General features: G+C 38.4%; 1 protein-coding gene across 1 annotated transcript in view; it reads right to left on the bottom strand.

Moving 5' to 3' along the window:
* LOC137150973 (cilia- and flagella-associated protein 47-like) overlaps nt 1–18,512 on the bottom strand; it is a 286,880-nt gene that overhangs the window by 96,543 nt on the left and 171,825 nt on the right. Inside the window, exons 11-12 of the mRNA XM_067545102.1 lie at nt 17,436–17,540; nt 10,252–10,408 (exon numbers count right to left, since the gene is read on the bottom strand). Coding sequence (XP_067401203.1) covers nt 10,252–10,408; nt 17,436–17,540 — 262 coding nt within the window. The remainder of the gene's footprint in view (nt 1–10,251; nt 10,409–17,435; nt 17,541–18,512) is intronic.

Below are 18,512 nucleotides of genomic sequence, written 5' to 3' on the forward strand. Positions count from 1 at the left end.
TTCACTGTGAAGCACTGTATTCTGTGTCAGTAAAAATATTTAGTGTGAATTTGCATTTTTGCATTTTGTCTATGGTCCATTTTCTTTTACAGTTTTAAGGCTGCTGTACTTATCCCCATGGCCAGTGACATCACCATCATCATCAACCTAGTTACACCGCTGCACATTCTCAATATGTTTTGTGAGAGGTTTGAAAAAGCATATTTGAGAATTAAAACTATTTAAAGAGAAATTTAGAAAATCTGTTATGAGACTAAAGTCTCTACTTTCTTTTTAAGGAAGATACTTTTTTCACAAGTGCATACACTACCAGTGATAAGTAACTCACAGATCCCTGGTTCTGTATTGAAATTTGCAACTCAGAATCTATGACCATACTTCAAATAGTTTATCATTCTCTCTGCAATTACATATACTGCATCTGTACCAAGTGACCCTAATGTTCAGCATATCATTGACTGAGTTCTATCTTCAGATATGCATGAACAGCTGCCATTGAAATCAATAGTTGGATGTCCAGTTCCGAGGGCTGACTATGGTACTATACTGCACATTCAGTATATGACAACATTGGTTTCAGTCTTGCAAACACTTGCATGTGTTTGTAAATACATTCACATAAGTAGGCACAATGAAGTCAATGGGACTACTCACCTGAGTAAAATTAAACATACTTAAGTGGTTGCAGGATCAGGGCGATTGTGAGCAAAGAAATATTTTTAATTAGAACAGAAATAGCTTTCTATTTTTAATGCTTTAATTTTCATTATCCTAAAGTAATTGTGAATAATAAAACAATTCAGCTTCATAATGACTATAATACTTAAATGAAGAGCAAAGGTTAACATTACAGTATTCGGGAGGTGGGGGAATTAAATTTACCTGCTGTGACAGGATGATTTTTCTCTATAAATGAGATAGATTAACCAACTCCTACTCCATGCACAGGTGCAGCAAATCGCTAAATGTCACCTGAGACTCAGGAAGCCAGATAAAAACAGGAACCTCAGAAGAGTCAGGCTAGCTGGGGAACAAAAGCTGACTAGCAAGCCTAATGTTATTTCGCAATAAGGTCTTTATGGGAACTTTTGTTGCTATGGCAATGGTATTTATACTAAAAACTAAGACTGGTGAACTAGAGTGCCTAGCATTAAATTAGGATATTGATATAATAGGCATCACAGAAACTTGATGGAATGAGGATAATCAATGGGACATGGTAATACCAGGGTATATTATATATAGTAATGAAAGTAGGTTGTGCTGGTGGGGGAGTGGCATTATATATTAAGGAAAGCATAGAGTCAAATAAGGTAAAAATCTCAAATGAAACAAACTGTACCATAGAATCTTTATGGACAGAAATTCCATGCTTGAATACAGAGAGTATAGCAGTAGAAATATGCTACTGAGCACCTGAACCAGGAGGGTGCCAGTGATTGTGAAACACTAAGGGAGGTTGGCGAGGCTACAAAAGCAGACAGCGCAATGACTTCAACTATTCTCATATTAACTGAGTAAATGTCACCTGACCTCAGGGCATGATGTGGAGATAAAATTTCTAGACATCATAAATGGCTGCTTCTTGGAACAGCTAGCTCTGGAATCAACAAAGGGTAGGAAATTCTTGATTTAGTCCTAAATGGAGCACAGGACCTGGTCCAAGAGGTAATTATAGCTGAACCCCTCGGTAATAGTGATCATAATGTAATTCAATTTAACATCTTTGTAGGGGGGAGAATGCCAAAACAAACACTGCCACTATAACATTTAACTTCTAAAAGGGGCACTACACAAAAATGAGGATGCTTATTAGATGGAAATAAGGGTTAAGGAGCTGTCACAAGGGTTAAATGCCTGCAAGCAGCATAGGGACTATTTAAAAACACCTTAATAGAAACTCAGACTGATGTGGGGGAGATACCCTATTCTTTTTGAGTGACAAATCTGAAGTACTGTTCTACATTGATATGTCAATACAAGTTTTAGAACACACTGATAAATTAAACAGTAATAAGTCACCAGGACCAGATGGTATTCACCCAAGAGTGCTGAAGTAACTCAAATATGAAATTGCAGAACTATTAACTATAGTATGTAACCTATCGCAGAAATCAGCCTGTGATAAGTACCGGGCAACAGCAGCTGTACCAGCATTCTGATCACTGGATCACCAGTTAAATCACCCTGGAGTAAATCTGAGGGGCAAAGCTGTGTCTAATTGATAGATTGGGGATGGGCAAGAGAGAACTACAAGGCTAATTTACCCATTAGCCAAGAAAAGGCACAGGAAGGTGTGCTGGGGCGCAAGAGAGAGACTGGAAGGCTTTGGAGAGTCAGAGCGAGGAAAAATCTCTCAAGGAGGAAGATTTGTTCTGTCTGTCCTCCTCCCCCGGTTGAATGAGCTAAGGAATGTATGCTATTGTAAATACAGAGCTGCACAAGTTGGAAAAGGTGATGGGAGAACACTGTAAATAAATTGCACATGATGTTTGAGCAGAAGATCTCCAAACTATTTGTGGCGAGTAAAAAGACAGGAGCAGGACAACACCCTGTTACATAGCCTCTGTACTGGATGACTGAAAGATAGCAAATGTAACACTGATTTTTTAAAAGGTCTCCAGAGGCAGGGCCCAAGCATAATTTTTTCGGGCCCAATACGAATTTGTAACACAGGCCCTCCACACACACATACCACAATCCCTCATCCCATACATACGTCATGAGCCGTGAAAAAAATTTTCTTCATGGTAATGAGGGTTACAATCTGGGCTGGGCCCAGGTAAAGTGTCCCTTTTTTCCCCCATGTGGGGGGCCCTGTCCAGAGGTGATCCTGGCAATTACAGAGCCTAATCTCAGTACCAGGCAAATTGGCAGAAACTATAGTAAAGAACAGAATTATTAGACACATAGATAAAGAGCATTTGTTGGGGGAAGAGTCAACATGGATTTTGTAAAGGGAACTCATGCTCACTAATCTATCTGAATTCTCTGAGGATGTAAAGAAACTTGGATTTTCAGAAAGCCTTTGACAAGGTCTCTCACGGCATAATAAAATAATCCCAATGATACAAATATAATGATGGGATTAAAATTAGCTGTTACCACTCAAGGAAGATCTTGGAGTCACTATGAATGGGTCTCTGAAAACTTCAGCTCAATGCACAGCAGTAGTCAAAATGGCCAGCACAATGTTATCATATTAAGAAAGAGAGAGAAAATAAGACAGAAAATATCTTAATGCCAATATATAAATCCATGGTGTGCCCACACCTTGAATATGTATCCAGTTCTGATCACCCCATCTCAAAAAGAATGTAGTGGAACTGGGAAAGGTTCAGAGAAGGGCAACAAAGATGATCAAGGGTATAGAACAGCTTCCATACAACAAGAGACTAAAATGATTAGGATTGTATATATTACAAAAGAGATGACTAAAGGGGATATGATGGAGGTTTATAATATCGTGAATGGTGTGGAAAAAAGGAGTTGCTTACTCTTTCACACAAAAAAAAAAAAGAGGGATCACCTGATGAAATTAATAGGCAGATTTAATACAAAGGAGAGGAAGCACTTTTTCACACAACACACAATTAACTTGTGAAATGCATTGCCCTGGAATGTTGTGATGGCCAAAAGTATAACTGGGTTAAAAAAAGAATGAGATAAATTCATGGAGCACCCCTAAACCTCTGATTCCCGGAAGCTGGGAGTGGAAGACAGGGGTGGATCACTCAAAAATTATCCTGTTCTGTACACCCTTAAGCGATGCTACAGGCCACTTTTGGAGACAGGATACTGGGCTAGATGGACCATCGGTCTGACCCAGTATGGCAACTCTTATGTTCTCTTAGTTTGTTCAATTTTATTCCTCCCACCAGAAATGTAAAGAATATATTTTTTGCATATTTTCACCTCAACTTGTCTGTAGCACCCTTACCTTTGTAAGATGACTCGCCAATTGGTCTCTATGACATTACATTTAAAATGTTTCTATTATCATAAAACAAAATGAAATAAGGAATGTCATTTTTAGAAAACATTCTGGAGTAAGCATTATATTAATATTTTAAAATTAGTTTTGAAAAAGTATTTTTATGCCTTACAATAAGTTACACTGAATACTTACAAAAAGAAAAAGATATACAGATTACATTATCTGAATCTGTATATCTGTAGATGTTATCCACTTCCTTCTCCAAATACTGTCACAGTTTCTCTTCATCCCTGAGCGCCCTTTTTGTGGCAGGCACACTGTCACAGTCTTTCCCTCAGGGCTCTCAAGAACACCACTAGAGGCTTTCTGGAGGTTAATAATACCGCTGGTTGGAGCTGGTTTATTAATATAAACAACTCAAACAGTCTTCAAAGTCCCAAAATATAGTCCATCCACACAACCCATATTCACCTCTGGTATCGTCAGCCAGCCCTGGACTTTTCTTCTGTCCTAGCTTGCTTTTTTGCCAAGCAGCTACCCCAGTCCTTTCTCATTGGAGTGCTTCCTGCTCTTTCAGGAGAAACTCCCAGTCTTCGTACATGGAGTCCTTTTCTTCCCAGAAGAGGACCCACCATTCTCTGGGGGCCATCTATTCTCTGGCTCAGATAGGCCAAAAGGCAAACCTCTCTTCTGCTCCTGTGGCCTGCAGTCTGCTCCGCCCCTGTCTTTGGCTCACTGACTTGGACCGCTATGTAGAACTCTCCCTATTTTCCTTTTTTTTCTTTTAGTAGCCCAAGATGCTGCCCTCCCCTACTAATCAGGTCCAGCTGTTCTGTCACAGGAGAATTGGATCCACTGTCCTTAAAGGGGCCAGCCACCATTTGACAAATGCATTTTAGTAATATTACAGTTCATATACATTTATACACCATACTGGAAATTATATTTTACTGAACATGTATGCCCAGCTCCTCAAAAGTATTTAGGCACCTGGCTTCCATTGATTTCAATTGAAGTAGGCATCTAGTTACCTATGAGGATCTGGGCCATAATTCTTGATGTATTAAAAACTGCAGTTCTATGTTCATGACACAGCTTATACAGCTAGAAATTTCTTCCTTTGAAAATATATTAGAAGTAGGCTTGTGTGCAAAAGAAAGAATGCCACTTTTTTACCAAAGAGAGCATAATAGGAATGGTTCCTATTTCTACAAAAAGCAAGCCAAAGCATGAACAATGCTGTTCTGAAGAAGGCGTGGATATAGATCAGTTATCCTATGGTGACTTTTTTTATTTCCAGGCCATCAGTGGTAATTCATTGGGGAAATTAATCTCCTCCATTAACCAGGTTTTACAAATAAATTCAAGACAGATTTAAGAGTTGTTTATATTGTTTTCTTATGTACCATGAGATCTATAGAATTAATCCCCTCAAAGAAAAGGCCTTATAGTTCTACTGTAAAAAACTACAGGTATGTTAGTTCATTATTTCAGGTCCACTAATGTGTAATTAATCCAAGGTAAAATGGACAGCAAAAACTGTTTCTTATGGGCAAAAGCCAAGATTAGAGTTTTTCTAAGACAGTTTACTTCTACACAGGCTTTTACTGAAAACCTCTGCTAATGCTCTATAGTTAAAAAAAAAGGTTGTAGCCTCATTACCTATTTAAACAATAAGTTTTTTATGAACTTAAGGCAGTATCTCAGAATGTCACAGTTCAGTAGACTTTAGTATCCATTTTAAGCTATGTAAATGATTTCTGATGGGACTGTATTGTGGAGATGAATGCTTGTTCTCATGTTAGTTTTGTGAAGAGTGTATTAGATTACCATTTTACAAATAATAACTTGGTACTCTAGTACTACTGAATATGCCATTTGGCATGATAGTTATGCTTAACAAGACTTGCAGCTTGCTTCTTATAATTGTTCTTGTTGCTGTACAAATCAGAAGAATTACTGACCTGCATTTTACAGTAGTGTAAAATATGCTGTATTCTATGAAGTGAAATAGAAACAGATGATGTCATGATTACCACACACATCCATTGCCTTAAGAAGCAGGATTTTCAAACTGTGGCTAGCATACTACCTGTAATTCACAAATCACTGGCTGATCACGTAGGCTGGCTGTGTTCCTTTATAGGTGGTTCTACAGGCACTCAGGGGTCAAGGAAGAGCCTGAAAGCCTAAGATAAGCAGCTATAAAGGAGAAAGAGCAAGCCTTGGGCCACTGCAAGTATAAGAGAAGGAAGAGCGGATACTTGTACCTCCAAGAGGAAAAGATTTGCCAGTGATACCAAAGCCTGAGGATAGAACTGGGAGCTTCCTCAGTGAAACAGTTCAGAGAAGTGAAGAGAAGAGGAAGCAGGGCAGATAGTGTAAAAGCAGGAGACCCAGCAGACAAGGGATGCTAAGGTGGAAAAAGGAAGCAGGAGACTACTAAGAGAGAATAAAGGAGGAATCGGGCAGGATAAGGAAGCATGAGACTAGGCACATAAGAAGTGCTGAGGAGATTGGAATAAACAAATGTAGTGTGGCGAGAGAATGAAGAGAAAAGGGGGTTGAAGAAAAAAAGTAGATGAAGGGATTGGTTAACTATTAGGAAATGAAATTAATTTGATTTAATGTTAAATGTACACACACAAGTTCACCAAGTACTACAGTTACACCAAGGATAGTGGGTTCTTTTAAGAAAATGTCTATACCATGATAAAGTTTTAAAATTCTTCTCTAGGAAATGGATTCAATATATATAATGATTCAGAGGGCTTTGGAGTGTACATGTGAAATGAGGTCCGATGGTTTCAGGTGGCTTCATCATCAGTTGATAGAGTCCGCAGGCTTTCACTTCCAGGAGGAAAGGAAAAAAATAAGCAAAGACAAGAAATGTTGTGCTGTCTCAAAAATAGATTTCACCTCAGTGGTGAATGAATTCACATCAGTGATTAAACATTGGAAACTTTGTTCAACTGAGTCAAAGTGCTTTGAGGTCCAGAATGAAAAACACTCAATCAAGACAAAATGGTTCTCTTTTCCAGGCACTGCACCAGGAGTGGAGTCTCCAGGGCCCAAGCATAATTTTTTCGGGCCCAGTACAAACTTGTAACACACATACCACAATCCCTCATCCCATACATACAATCTCATGAGCCATGAACATTTTTGTCATCATGGTAATGGGGGTTGCAGCTTGGGCTGGGCTCCCCAGGGCCTCCGGGCCCTGGTAAAGTGTACCCTTGCCCCCTCCCTATGTGGGCGCCCTGGGAGTCTCACATTCAAGAGGAGATTACTTCTTTTCTCCCTATATAGAATTTCTACCCAGATGGAAGATGCTAACGGAACTGAAGTGGCAAGATCCCAGCCAGATTATGGGGCTGGAAAAATTGAAGGCAAAATTCTGAAGTGTAGGGATGGGATAGAACAAGTTTGACTGGAAGCTCCCTGTTGGGAAAGTAGTGCAGGCAGGGGGTGGGTGGGGGTGCATGTGTTTGTGTGTGGGGGGGAAATCAAGAGACTGAGGAGGAATCTGAGCCAGAGATGGAGTGGGAACTGGACAGTGGGTCGAGGAGGAGATTACGAGGATTATAGAGGTGAGAATAGCAGATCAGTGAAGGGGAAAACAGTTTGGTTCTGGACCGTACTCCCTGATGGCTGAGGCCCTTTTGGAGCAAGGTTTGGCAAGAGTTCGTTTCTCCTAAAACTCAAGGCCTAAATCCACAAAGGTACTTAGGCATTGTAATGCTGAACATCATGGCACCTAGCTTTTAGGCACCTAGAAAAAACAACAGGAACAACATTGCAATCCACAAACCTGACTTAAACACCTAAACCCCTATACAATGAATGGGGCAAGACAGATGCATAAGAATGGGATCACAAAAACCAGTATATGCTAGGTGGGGAGTCGCTTAAACTAGCTAATGGGAGATGCCAACTAGAGAAGTGTTTCCTAAATCCGACCCCTCTCATACAGAAAGATGTCTAACTCCAGGCTGCAGGGAAGAATCTATCTCTGCTAGCTAGCCACAAATAGAAACCCATCTCCTGAAGTCAAGAAGCTTAGGTGCTGAAGTAGTTTCTTGAGGGAATGAGTGAGGCACCTGCCTCACTCTAAACAAAACAATAGGCGGTGACCTTGTAACTCTTAGCCGAGTGCTTAGAGTGTTCATGTGGGAGACGCAGATTCAATTCTCCACTCTCCATGAGTAGCACAAATGATCTGAACAAGCGTCTCCCTCCTCGCAGGCGCGTACTCTAACCAATGGGCTCTGGGCTATTCTGATGTGGGGCTCCCTTAATCTCTCCTGTTGAAGGTGTTCCACTGTGGATAAATAATGAGTGATTGGAGCAAAGGGACTGGGCCCAGGAGAGAGATAGAATATGACTCTGTAGCCTGGTGGTTAGGGCACCTACCTGGGAGGTGGGAGACCTAGGTTCCAATGAGGACCTAATGAGGTCCAGCTGTCAGCTGCTCCCTCCAGGACCCACAGCTCATACACTCCCTTTCAGGTAGGTCAGGTATTTTCCCTCCTTTAAAAGGAGGCTAGCTCCTTCCTCCCCTTGCAAAATACTATTACATTATTGCTGGGGTGGGGTACAAACACCTTGTCACACATGTATTGTTTGCATATACCCCAACTGTCGTTTAATCCAACTGAGTTCTGAGTTCATTGTTCAGCATGATCACAGAAGACTTAATTTAAGAAGCTGAGATGTGGTATACAAAACTAACACAGAAGAATTTAACTTTAGCCAAAATAAAGATTTCAAATCTAGAACTTGTATGCAAACTATGTTTTTTCAATATCTCTATCTGCCTCATACCAGTTTGCTTTTCTGTGCTGATATGTTGAGAGGTTCCACTGCAGGATGTATTTAAAATTAGCTATCTTATTTTCTCTAATCTCTGAATGATTTATTTGTAGGTGACAACTGAATTTCACATCTGAAACTGAAAGGGTCAGATGTCTACTATCATTATGACAAGAAACCAGCCATCACAGAGATTTAGTTTGCATTACTCCCCTATTTATTGAGTTGGCTACAATCTGTCTTTAAAACTTCCGTTTGCTAAGTGACTTAAACTATCAAATATATTAAAATGCCATTTAGATGAATACTAAATTTCAAGATGACATAATTAAGGACTAATCTCAATAAGCCTCCAGCACTGTTCTTGCCTGAACAGTATTATAGCTGAATTCCTAGATTCCAAGGCCAGAAGGGACCGTTGTGATCATCTAGTCTGACCTCCTGTATAACACAGGCCATAAACATACCAAAAATAATTCCTAGAGCACATCTTTTAGAAAAACATCCAATCTTGATCTAGAAATTGTCATTGATGGAGAATCCTTGGTCAGCTTTTGTAATGGTTAATTACTCTCACTGTTAAAAATTTACATCTTACATCCAGTCTGAATTCTCTAGCTTCAACTTCTAGCCTTTGGATTATGTTATACCTTTCTCTGCAAGACTGAAGAGCCCATGATTAAATATTTGCTCCCCATGTATATACTTATGGCCTGTGATCAAATCATCCCTTAACCTTCTCTTTGCTAATTGAAATAGACTGAGCTCTTTGAGTCTAACGGCTCTAAGGCATGTTTTCTAATCTTTTAATCATTGTCCTGGCTCTTCTCTGAACCTTCTCCATTTTATCAGCATCCTTCTTGAATTGTGGGCACCAGAACTACACACAATATACCAGCAGCAGTTGCACCAATGCCAAATATAGAGATAAAATAACCTCTCTGATCCTACTCAAGATTCCTTTGTTTATGAATTCCAGGATCATATTAGCTCTTTTAGCCACAGCATCACACTGGGAGCTCATGTTCAGCTGATTATCCACCACATCCCCCAAATCTTTTTCAGAGTCACTGTTTCCCAGGATAGAGGCCTCTATTCTGTAAACAAAGCCTGAATTAATTGTTCCTAGATGCACACATTTACATTTAGCCATATTAAAATGCAATCCATGTTTCAAGCATGATATCTATGAAGTCTTCAGTATTACAAAATCTGTACATTCCTGGTTTAACCTGAGATCAAGACTTTTGTTTGTGTATGTGCACACATGCTCTGGACCTGTACCTATTTCTGATGAGAAAACTTTTAAGAAGAATATTAAGTAATACTATAACCAAGCCATGTTACCAGTACCAAGTATTGTCACGATGAATATCAAGGAAACACTTATATATATTTATTGTGTCATTTCATGAAATTTGCAGACTACTAACCATTTCTCTATTCCACTGACATTTTTAATGCAATCAAACACACATTATTAAAGCAAGATTTTGTACCTCTTAATAGCACATCTACCAGTATATCTTCAGTGGTAGGATTTTTGAAGGATATGATGATGGAAGAATGATGACCAACACAAGTACTTATGCTAGCTGGTTCCATTGGCTGAGGGATAAGGCCAACCCCAGACAGATGAAATATCCACTCATTAAGCTGTAAGGAAAAGGAAAATGTTGATATTAGGTGTGGGAAAAGGTGTCCCCGTATTGTACACCTTACTGCAGCTCACTTGTTTCTTATTTTCTGCTGTTCTGATTGTATACTCATTATGGAAGAAATGTTCAACTTTTTCTTAATTTTTCTCCCTTTTTCCTCAGATTTTATCCTATTCTAATCATAATGGTCTACATTACACATTGTGTATACAGTGGCAAGAAGTCCAGAGGATGAATACAGATAACATATATAAGGGATAATAGAAGAACCACATAAAAAATCAACACTGTGACCCTAAACGTCAGAAAGAATTTTAAAGAGCAAAGAGATACACATATAACAACAAATATAAAATGTATTAAATACATCAATAGCAGGAAGACTAAGAGAACAAGGAGTCAAAGGAGAAATTAAGGACGATAAAGACATTGCAGGTAAATGATTTATTTGCATCAGTCTTCACTTCATAGGATGTTATGGGAGAGACCTGCTCCAGACCTATTCTTTGCATGTAATAAGATTGAGCACTGAGATAATGATTAAGGTGTACAAAGACCCTCAGACAAAATGATAAATTAAATAGCAACAGGACTGGATGGTATACATCCAAGAGTTCTGAAGGAATTTAAGAATGAAGTGGCTGAATGTATGAGAGATACATAAAATATAGAAAGAAGTTATGTTGAATGCCCTTATTTATGCTTTATATAAGTAAAGGGATATTCAATTAAATTGAAAAAGAAATACAATTAAAATTTATTAAAGGAAAGCTATTTTGTACAAGATATAATTAATCTGTGGAACCCAATGTCACACATAATCACTGAGACCAAGAGTTTAGTAGGATTCAAAAAAGGATTAGATCTTTATATAGATGTGGAGAACATCCATAGTTAAATAAATTAAAATATAAAAATTGATTTTTGTTTTCACTTTAGTAAGGGATATAAATCTCCTTTCCAATCCAAGGCATAACTCCCATTATTCTAAAAAGAGTTAGGGAGAAAATCCCCTAGGTGGTCAGATTATTCCATAGTTGTGCACCTCATACTGGCCACTCTCAGAGACAGCATAATGGATCAGATGACCACTAGTCTAATCCAGTTTAGCAGTTCCTGTATTCCTAATCCTAAAAGACAAATGCTTTATTAGACAAGGGTCAAGGATCATTCTTGGTGTAATTATACTACCAAAAATGAATATAGCCTATATTTCCTTTGAATTAGTAAACTACTTCCTTTCACCCCCACATCATAATCCAAAATACTCACACAAGGGTGAAGGAAACGGCATTATTGAAAAATTCCTTCCTGCCAATTTTAGAATAAATCATAAGGTAGAAAAATTTTAATAGCTAGGGTAACTCAGGTGGAGAATCAGACTGGACTGTCTGGAAGCAACAATGATGATGAAATTAAAATGTACTTAGCTATTGCTGACTTAATATAATATAGATATGTTTCTGTTATAAATCTGTGAACAGCATTCTTAGCCTCTGACAAGAAGGTAGGGATGATCGTTAAAAAGACTTTGTTGCAATTTTGGACAAGACCCAGAGCAGGTTCTTTGGGGGAGCTTCTTTGTAATCACAGAAGAAACTGGAGGGTTCCAAAGGCAGCAATTATAATGAACATGTGACATGTAACATCCATTAGGGTGTCTGGTCCATGCTACCATCACTGCCTCAAGGAGCCAAAAATCTTCAGCACCCTGGAGGAGTATTTCCCGTCCCAACTAGGGAGTTGAAACACAAAAGCTCAAATTCTGGCAGATGATATATTTAGACAAGCAGAAGTACTATATACGTTGAAAACATGGTTCTGTAACTACTTGTTACAATTGGTACAAATGCACAACACTTACTGGTGTCTTGCACTAGCCCATAACTAACAATAAAACACAACATCAAACCCAGAATTTGAGTCCAATCAAACCTAAAGTTTGCTCATCCTCATTTATGAGGCAGGAAGAAATCTTAAACTAAACGTCTTCCAGACCCAGTCTAAACAGTTTGTCTGAATACCACCTCTCTGTTCACTTGTGGCAGGTAATTTTGCACAGGCAGGGGGAATCTTCCCACAATCAACACACTGTAGTTAGTCCTGTAGCTCAAGTGGTAGCAGTCTGAGCTACAGTGCTGAAAGCTCAGGTTTCAAACCCTGATGGTGATACCTGATTACAGGTGAACAAAACAGAATTGATTTTGTTGGGGAAGCTACAGAGAGAAGAGCCACCAAAATGATTCAAGGATTAGAAAAGATGCTTAACAGTGAGAGACCGAAGGAGTTCAATTTGTTTAATTTATGAAAAATAATCGAGGTGACTTTATTATGGTGTGTAAGTAGAGCTGGTTGGGAATTTTTTGACAAAACTATTTTTTATCGGAAAATGCTGATTTTCAGAAAGCACATATTTTTGTAGGAAATGGTCAGATTCCACAAAACTTTCACCACGAAAGTATCTCATGTCCAGGATAGAATTTCCTGTTAAAGGGAGAGTGACACTCACCCCAGAATAGCGGAACAGTTGAGGGCACTCACCTTGAATGTGTAAGATGCCAGTTTGAAGTCCTGCTCTGCCTGATTTGGAACAGGGACTTGAACCCAGGTCCCCACATCCCAGGTTGGAGCTGTTCCTCTTTGTATTAAATAATTAAATATTCACTGTGCTGACAGAGAGAATGACTCTCTAGCCTAATGGTTAGGGAAATTCAGATGTTATCTGGGAAAGTCAGATTCAAGTCCCTGCTCTAATAAATACTTAATTATTTATAAGCAGTGGAACAGCCCCAAAAGTAGAGACTGAAAGAGACCGACTCCAGAATACCCCACAGTCATATAAGTAGTGCACACTCCTGTGGAAGACCAGTATTAAAATACCTGTTCCAAATCGGGCAGAAACAGGGATTCCAACCAACATCCCCACATGCCAGGTGAGTGCCCTAATCACCAGGCTATTCTCGAGTTGGAAGGTTAGTTGCTGTGTGTCTGTCTCTTCTGTTTTTTTCTGCAAAAAATGTTATTAAAAGGTCTTGGGTTTGCCCTGACACAGAACAAAAACACTTTTTGAATTTTTGAAACTATTTATGGGACAGGAAAAGCATTTCCTACCCAGCTCTATAAATAAGTGTGACAGACTGACAATATCCTGTAATTCAATTGAATTTATTGAATTAAGTTAAACCTTATTGAATTAGGGTTGGTACCTTTGGGGTACATTGTATTAAAAATGCAATTGCGTATGTGTTATTGTGGCATTATATGTACCTTCTCTAGTAGCAAAGGGGATGCTAATGTATTTCCTCCATTATCAGCCTTTGAAGCTACCCCCTGGAGAGAGATGCATATGCTAGTTCAAACTGGATTCTCCAGAGGCCAACAGACAAAGAAAAGACTTTTGGATAAGTAGCCTGAGTTTAAACGGACTCCGGGCTGTCTTCCTGATCCTGCCAATGGACGGGACCACAGAAGGCCCCAATCCTTCGGGAAGAATTAGAAGAACTTGGCCTACTAAGGTCCCATAAGACTGGGTGCTTGTTTGAAGCTCAAGCTGTGATGCACTTGTAACCACAAGGAAACTCCTAAGGTGGGGTATTGGCAGACTGCTCCTGCCAGACCCCATGTTGCAGTTGGGGTGATCTCTGGTAAGTTTAGTAGCATGGGTGTAGGTTCTTTTATTGTCTTTAATACGTTTTCTCTATAATGCTTTGTATCTTAAGAATTAAATAGGCTTGCTTAGAAAGAAATGTGGTAACTTATACCTGTAGCAATCACTCTTATTAGTCCCTGAAGAGAAAGCAAGCAGGTCTGTGTAGGCAGAGTGTCTTTGTTAGGGGCAACGCAGTGAAAGCAGGGAACTGTTCAGCCTGGACATAACCCTGATGAGAAGAAAGTGAGACAGGGGTCTCCACCCAAACGAGGCAACAGCTGGGGAGTTGGAAGCCTGAGAGTGGGTGTCCTTGCCAGATCACTGAGGGAAAATACAGATTGCCCTGAACTATGACAATAAGTACCTTCCCAGGGAGAAAATATCAAGTACTAAAAGAGTCTTTAATCTAACAGAAAAAGACATAAGGAGAACCAATGGCTCGAAGTTAGAAATATACACATTCAAACTAGAAATAAGGTACAGATTTTTAACAGTGAGGGTGATTAACTACTAGAACAAACTACTAAGGGAAAGAGTGGATTCTTCATAATCCTGATGTCTTCAAATCAAGATTGGATGTCTTTCTAGAAGGTATGCTTTAGTTAAACAACTTATTGGGCTCAATGCTGGGGTAACTGGATGAAATTCTGTGACTTATGTTATGGAGGAGGTCAAACTATCTAATACTACCTTTTGGCCTTAAAATCGATGCATTTGGCCATTTCCCAACTGGTTTATTCCAGCTCTAATGTGAACCAACCTGGTAAACTACCTACTGTAATTCATACCCTGCTCTACTGTGAATCCAGGCTTGGTAAACTAGCTAGCATAGTATGTATATCCCAGTTTACTTAAACAATTAATAAAGGAGAAGGTACTTTTGTAATGCAGCTGTATAGAGGAAGTAGCCTATAAAGTTAATTCTTTATTAACAGCTATCTGATAGAAAATAAATCAGTTTCCTGTGCTAGTCCTATTTTCTGCAATTTTGCTCACTGAAGTTGAAATGTTTTAAGATAAAGCCATGCTGTCTTAGAAGGAAAAGGGCTAAGTTTTCACAGATTTTTGGTTGCCTCTATTTATGTGTTTCCAGCTGGAGACACTTTAGGCCTGATTTTCTGAAGCGCTGAGCCCCCTCCGAAGAAAACATCCTCAAAGTGTTTCAAGTTGGGCAGCCAAAAAATTTAGGCATCCAAAGTTAGAGGCCAATTTTGTAAAAAATTAGACCAAAAAATATACAGTTAAAAAGAGAAGGTCTGGCTTGCATGTGAAAAAGCTACTGGGAACTAATAAAACCTAACAGAATGCAGATGAAGAATATGCAGCTCAGTGCAGCATATCACGAGGAAAGAACTAAAAAGAACCCTAAGCAAAGAATATTTGACAAGATCTACTGCAAAGCCCTGCTTCTCTCCTATACTGCTTAGTACTATTAGCCTCACTCCATTACCAATGGGTGTTGCTGGAATGCTAAGAGAACAAGCTGATAGAAATATATTAACACTCTGGGCATGCATTATATTAAAGCTGGCATATCAGTTGTGCTATCTCAACAAAGCTAATTTCAGGTTTAAAAAACTATAGTAAAGTGATTAGAACTTATACTCGGATTCTTATTGTGAAGAGCTCTTCACATGACTCCAAACCAGAAACAAATGAACCAGATAATAGCCCATAGCAGTTTCTCTCAATTCAGCAAAGAGGCAGAATGAAAGAAATTAAGGTTTATCCTATAAGTATTGTCCTTAGTTGATTTTAGATTAGTCAGCTACTCAGCTATGAGATAGTTTACAGTGTCAGTTAAGATGCATTTAATCAGTGAAATCAAGAAAAGAAAATCAATGCAATTTTTGTTAGGTTAAATGTTCCAGGCTTCAGATATTAAAAAACAACCACCTTAGATTTGTGCAAATACATATATTTTTAATGTAATAATTAGCACTCTGGAATTGTCTGGCATCAATTTAGTAAGGTCTGTAGTAGTGAAAGTGAACAGAAATAAATAAAAAAAAAGATCCATATGGTTCAGGGATGAAAAGGGCATTGAAAAAAATCACAAAGGTAAGAGCAACAAATTGAAAAGGTTGAGAGGGCCTGAACAAAGCAACTGAAAGGATGAGATATTGATTAAAGTTCAGCTGCAGATAAAAACTTGGAGATTTGCCATTATTTGAAAGGAGATGCATTGGATGAGAAAAATCAAGTGTCAGGGCTCAATTTGTTCCTGAAAGGTTTAAGTGAATTATTTACTTGCTTTATTGCTTCTGTATCTGATGAAGAATTAAACTTTTAATGTACAGACCACAGCTCTGAGAGCTACTAGGATTCAGACAAGATAATGGCATTTTGTCCTCTTGAACTGTCCTTGGTTATATACCACTTATACCAGAAATGCTGTCTCCTTGCTTTTACTCTTAATAAATATTAAAGAGGAGGGGGACTCTAAAAATGCATACTTTGCAACCACCACCTACAGGTAATCTGTCTGCTAGGCATTCTGACATCAGAAAAAAATAGGCTATATCACTTTCTTGCTCCTTTTTTCTTGTAGAAGAGACAAATTCTGCTTTTGCCATATTACTGAGAATCATACTAGACATATTTCCCTAGCATTCAACTGTGGTAATTTTCAAGTCAACAGCCCATTAGGATATTTGACAGCCCAACAAGAATAAAGAGAGGAAATTACACACATTTGGAAAGCAAACATTTCACTCAACCACAACTCATGTGCTGACATTATGGCACTCGTGTCATAATATCAGTTCTGTTCTTTGTCTCCAATTGCAATTTTTAGTAAGCTAGTAGGTCAAGGAGATGACTCACGCGTCTCCATTTAGTTACTTCTCTTTAAAGCTTCAGGAAACAGATAGGAAAAATGCTAAAACTTTTAACACATTAAATGTAAAGAAGATTAGTTTCAAATTAAATCAAAGGATGATGATTCTTTCAAGTACACGAGTATTTCAAATGAAAATAAACATTAATAAGTGGGGTTTATTTATGATAATATTTTACAAAAGCAAATATTAGGTTAATTTCAGAGTAGGAATAATGAATAATTTAGGATAACCTGCTAATTACAAAGCAAATTAAGAAATACTAATACATATTCTAGTTCCCTGCACGTCAACCAACAGCATTAATTCGATCTAATATTGTAGATAATGCTGAAAGCTGAGCAAAGCTAAGGTTAAAACAAAATAGTCATCATGTGCATTTAAGTCAATTATTTTTGCACTGGCTATATGATTAAGGATCCAAAAATCTGATTTTAAATTGTCCTTTGGAATGAAACCTTTATTTATAACTATATTAGAAAACATTGTATTAATCTGATTTCATAGTGCTTTGGACTCCAAATATAGCATCATACCTGTGAGCATGTAAAGGTGACTGATGCTGTGTGATTGGCTCTTCCCAGGGCAGAAGGACAGAACTGAACAGGTACTTCAGTAGTGGAATGAGGAGCCACCATCAGCTGTGCAAACAGACAAAAAAAGCAAAAGCGGGGGGAGGGAATCAATACTTTTTTTGAGTTAGTTCCTTTTTTGTGCTTTGTATCAACAGTGTTGATGTTTATTTGATTAATGTGTTCCACTGCACGCATTCTCCACTCAGCATGCATGGTCTGCTAAGACTGATAAAATGTACTGCAGTAAACAGTATTCAGTGGCAGTCACAGCACGTTTATTCCCCAGAAACTAACAATGTGGTATTACTGACTGCTAAAAAGGAAGCTAAGATTGGTTTCTTAAAATACCAATGGAAGGCATATGATTTTTATTTCTGATAATATTGCTACTCTTTGGGTTTTTTTTATTTTTTCACAGCAGTGTGATACTAAAAATGATAGTACACTGAAATCAAAAGAAACAAACTGACTTCAGGGGGAATATATAGCATGCTTATATGTGCCAGCATCTCACCTCTCATCTTCTGCTTATATGCACTCATGCAGTAAATGAGTTTGCTACAATTTACCTGCTTCTGAATTACACTAGTGTGTGTTTCACAGTTGCAGAGGGAAAAGCCAGTCGCCCAGCTACATTTGTGATAATACAAGTGTTCTAAAGCTCAAGGCAAACAGAGCACACACCTCAGAGTATCAGTGCTTTTGCCCATATAAGTCAGTTGGGCAAGGTCACCGATTTCACAGTTGATACATCATTTTTTAAAATTAATTAATATTTTTGGTTTTTTCATATCTAGACAGTTTTAATGCATATTATTGTGTGATAATATGGAACACAATTGATACTGTACAAGTTAGCATCATTTAATAAAATGTAATACCATTTAAAACTAACAGAGATCAAAACATTACATTATAACAACTGGCATTGACAAACCCTTGTGTGAAAGTAGCTGTCAACCCTCCAAGATTAGTAACAGGCAGGGAATTACTAGACCATCACTTTTTGTGCACTATAATTAATGATCTTGCCACAGT

This window comes from Emydura macquarii, unplaced genomic scaffold (assembly GCF_026122565.2).
Source record: "Emydura macquarii macquarii isolate MOO-44397 ecotype Brisbane River unplaced genomic scaffold, CSIRO-AGI_Emac_v2 contig_1043, whole genome shotgun sequence".
In the NCBI taxonomy this organism is placed as follows: Eukaryota; Metazoa; Chordata; order Testudines; family Chelidae; genus Emydura; species Emydura macquarii.